Source organism: Melanaphis sacchari, unplaced genomic scaffold, assembly GCF_002803265.2.
Source record: "Melanaphis sacchari strain LSU unplaced genomic scaffold, SCAv2.0 Contig394_pilon_pilon, whole genome shotgun sequence".
NCBI lineage: Eukaryota > Metazoa > Arthropoda > Insecta > Hemiptera > Aphididae > Melanaphis > Melanaphis sacchari.
Window position 1 is genome coordinate 35,418 of NW_020271250.1, and position 4,325 is coordinate 39,742.

The window sequence follows — 4,325 nt, forward strand, 5'->3', positions numbered from 1 at the left end:
AAAGTATTACGAAAATAGTGGGGTTTTTATTTTGACCACCAAAATGTAGCAACGGTTTCTAATTTCATGGATTATACTTTTTTTTAATATATCTCTCTTTGACCCAAAAAATATACCACAATTAAACTATTCTTAAACTAAATATGGCCGTATAATATACGTTGAATGTCCGTAAAATGTTTATTGGGCCGTGCTTCAAACAGTTATACAATCAATACATCCCTTGCTCATAATTTGAAATGCATTATAATATATGTTAGGGTGACTTAGTGTAAATTGAAAATAATCTATTTATTTTCTATTAAATCGTAGTCTATAATTATAAACTTAGATGTATTTCGTAGTAATACAACTGGACATAATACGTATTACACTATTACGTATAATAATATTAATAATAATTATAAAATAATAGGCATAAACTTTGGTGATTAAATAGTGTAATTTCAGATTTGGAACATTTTTCGTCGCAATTGCGCTATGTTGTTATCCCCTCTGTAACGGATATGTTGTATTTTTTTCTTTTATGGTTTATTGATAAGATGATATCATTTCACGCGCCAATAGCATAGAATTGTGTGCCATGCTCAGTGGGGTAATGTAATAAAAACATTTTGTACATCGCACCAATAGTGATTATTATCTTTTAATATTCTTGTCTATGTTTTTAACGTTTGAATGTAATATTTTTATTCTGTGGTGATGGGTAGTAAACGTGATTTTTATTTGTAAATAATATCTAGTTTTTATTGATAATTTTGATTATTGATGTTCAACTGTTATTATTTTGGCGTTTATGTAATATTTCTAATCGTGATTACACACGTTTACAGAAATTGACTAATAATATATTTAGTAAGTATTCCGAGTAGTAGGTGCCTAATACTTCGAATATGCTGATGTATCAGTTTGAAGCTGTACACTTCAAATTTTAGAATGTATTTTTAATATTGCTTAAAAATGATGGATCCCAATAATTTACCACACCATGTGTATTTGCACAAAGACCATAAGTACAAATTGAAACTTGGTTTTCATGCAGCTCCTAGCAATCCAAAAGTGTTTTCAAAAGCTATTAGAGATGAACTTAATAATTTAAAGTTTACATACTGTTCTGAGTAAGTTGAAAGTTTATACTGTTACATGTTACTTTTAATTTTTGTATTAATTGCATGCAGTTAATTTTTAATTATTATATGTGTTAATATTTTCAGTTTAAATGGACTGATTATGGGATTTGGTAAAATAAGTTCGAATGAACTTATTCCAGCTGATATCCGACATTGTATCACTGTAGTTGTCAACGTTGATGTATTTATATTCAGACCTCCAGTTGGATCTATAATTGAAGGTTAGTCTTCGACATTATCAGTTTTGATTTAGGCTATTTAGGCAGTGGGCTAGCTTTTCAATATGATATTTACGTAAGTACTTATACATTTAAATGAATTCAATAATTGAAGTCTGTGTTTCCCCATTTGTTGATTTTAATGTAAACTATTTATTACTTATTAGTAAAGAGCGGATTTTTAGGTTCTTAAAAGCTTAAAATATGATGCTAATATGTTCTAAAAAAACCCTTAAATATTCTCTAAATATTCCTTAAACTTGTAAATATGCAGATAATATGATTTGTTTTTTTCTCCAAAATAATTCAATAAAAACAATAAATAACTTGTGTACCTTTCCTTTTTGGTAACATATAAAATATTTAATTATAAAAAATACAAAACAGTTCATAGGTATATGAATATAATGAAATATATTATATAAAAACAAAATAGTTTAATAAAAACAATACATAACTTGCATGGTCTTTAGTAACAGTTAAGTTATTTAACTATAAAACATAAATCAGTTCATACTTAGTTACCTTTATAAATATAATGAAATATTTATAAAAAACAAATAAAATTAATAAAAACAAAATTAGTTCATACTTAGTTACCTACTAAACTATATCACCATCAGTTAGTAATACTGTATCATTTGTTTTATTATATGGCTCTATGCACTGTTTATGTAAATATTTTAAACTTTTATTAATTTTTGGTATTTAAAAAAATAAAAATGAATATTACAAATTTAACTAAATCATCAGACATAAAAGTTAAAATAATAAACAATATAAAAGTAAAAATAGATTTATTATTAGAAATTATTATTATCACATTATTATAAGATCGTAAGTACAATCATGGATTAAGAGTAACAGAATGATCACCATTACCAATTTGATTACAAACAAGTAGATAATTGGATGATTTTTAATTTTTATCATTCTTATATAAAATAATTTTTTTTCCTAGAAAAAATTGTTGCTGGAAAATATCACAAATCGATAAATTAATAATGTATAATATGATTTTTTATGAACAATAATAGAATATATTCTAAAATATGAAAAATAGGCTAAATATTTTATTAAGTCCAAAATATGCTTTAATATGCTAAATAAATTTTTTCCTATGAACCCTGTGATGGATAAGTCGTCCATATTTTTCACTCTCATAAAGCTGCATAAAACCAATAAAAATATGTAAAAACCTAAAAATCCGCTCTCTACTTATTAGTTATAAATTAAAAATAATACATATATATATATAATATATCTTATATAGTAAAAGTATTTTGTTTTTGTTAGTAGTAATTAATAAGTTCACTTTAATTACATAATTTAACTAAAGAAATATAACTTATACATTTTGACCACTCCTTAAATGGGTTTCTAAGTACTAAAGTTTTGATTTTGTGCCATTTATCATATCTCAACTCAAATGGTTTTTAATATCATCGCTAAATTAAAAATACTTAATTGTAATTATAAATTATAAAGAAGATTAGCAAGTGAAGAATAGTTTATTTTCTAATTTCTTAAATTATGCATTGTTATAATTATATAAAACCTATACTTAAGTTTATTCTACAATAAAATTCTGAAATTTTTATTTTTTATTATTTTTTTTTTGTTATAGAATGTATAAACTGACCCACTTTATTAATCATTTTACACTACCTAAAAAATATGCATTATGTTTTTTTATGGAAAGTCAACAACTTAAATTATTTCAAGTTATTTAGCAAAACATATTTAGTTAGGTTTATGCTTAAACAATATTTATATAACTAATTTTATTAATGTCAAAACTTATTTATTGTCATACAAAATTTAAATAAAGAAATTAAAAGTATATAGACTACCACAACTAAAATTAATAATGTATTAATTCCCTAAATATTTTATTTAAAATATATATATATGGTATTTTATTATTTGGTTTAATACCATAATTTAGTTTAAATCAGGTATGCCCAACCCGCGGCCCGCAAAGGTGTTCCAACTGGCCCGTGATCGTTTTATAAAAATTAGAAATTTGTATAGGTGTAAAAAAAAAAATTATTATTTACAAAAAAATGTATTTTATTAAGTTTTTAAGAATATAAAATATTTTACAATTTTGAATTTTTACATTAAAAAAATGCATTGGATTTTAGAATATTAATAAAAAAAATTAGTGAGAAATTTGGGCTTGTTTTTCTTTAACCAATCTTTCAATGTTCGAAGTGAAATCTGTAACGCCAATTCTTAATAAGAAGTGTAAGTACAATAGATATACCTATGACTAGTCTATATTTTATCGAAATGAACAAAAAAAAAATAACTCATGAAGCATATACGGCAGTACAAATATACATTTTGAATGTGGCACGCCAGTTGAAAAAAGTTGGGCATGCCTGGTATAAATGAACAGCGGTCATATATAATTTTGAATTTTAAAATTGTTTGAGTTAATTAATTTTGATATAAATTTATCACTTGTATAGTCTATTTTGTGTTTATTTTTAATCACGTGTCTGATTTCTTTGTTTTTTAGCTGTAGTTAACCAAACAAGTGATAATCATGTCAGTTGTTTAGTGCATAATTTGTTCAACGTTTCTATAGTACGACCTGAAAATGAACCGTATCACCAGTGGTCAGGATCTAAAATTAAAAAGGACGACAAAATTGATGTTAAAGTTATATCTTTTGATCTCACAAAAAAACTTCCTCATATTACAGGAGTAATAATTAAAAAGTAATTTTAAACCTAATTATGTTATAATATAACAATAAATATTAATTAATTATACTATTTGTGTATTTATTTTGTTTTAAATTACAGAAAGGATGACTGTTATAACCCTACGGACATAGAAGATAGTTCTTCTTCAAAATATTCACCCTCAAAAACTGTTGTAAGTGATTTAACTAAATCTTTTAATAAGAATACATTAAGTCCTTCAAAATCTTCATCAAGTGATTCTGAATCATCAACTGGAATGA

General features: G+C 24.1%; 1 protein-coding gene across 1 annotated transcript; it reads left to right on the top strand.

Moving 5' to 3' along the window:
- Positions 1-733: 733 nt before the first annotated feature.
- LOC112597180 (DNA-directed RNA polymerase I subunit RPA43-like) lies at positions 734-4,321 on the top strand (the record flags this gene model as incomplete). Its single annotated transcript, XM_025343118.1, has 4 exons — positions 734-1,118; positions 1,215-1,351; positions 3,876-4,077; positions 4,165-4,321. Coding segments are annotated over exons 1-4 (654 nt in total), but the record flags the coding sequence as incomplete, so codon positions are not given.
- Between the last annotated feature and the right edge of the window lie 4 nt (positions 4,322-4,325).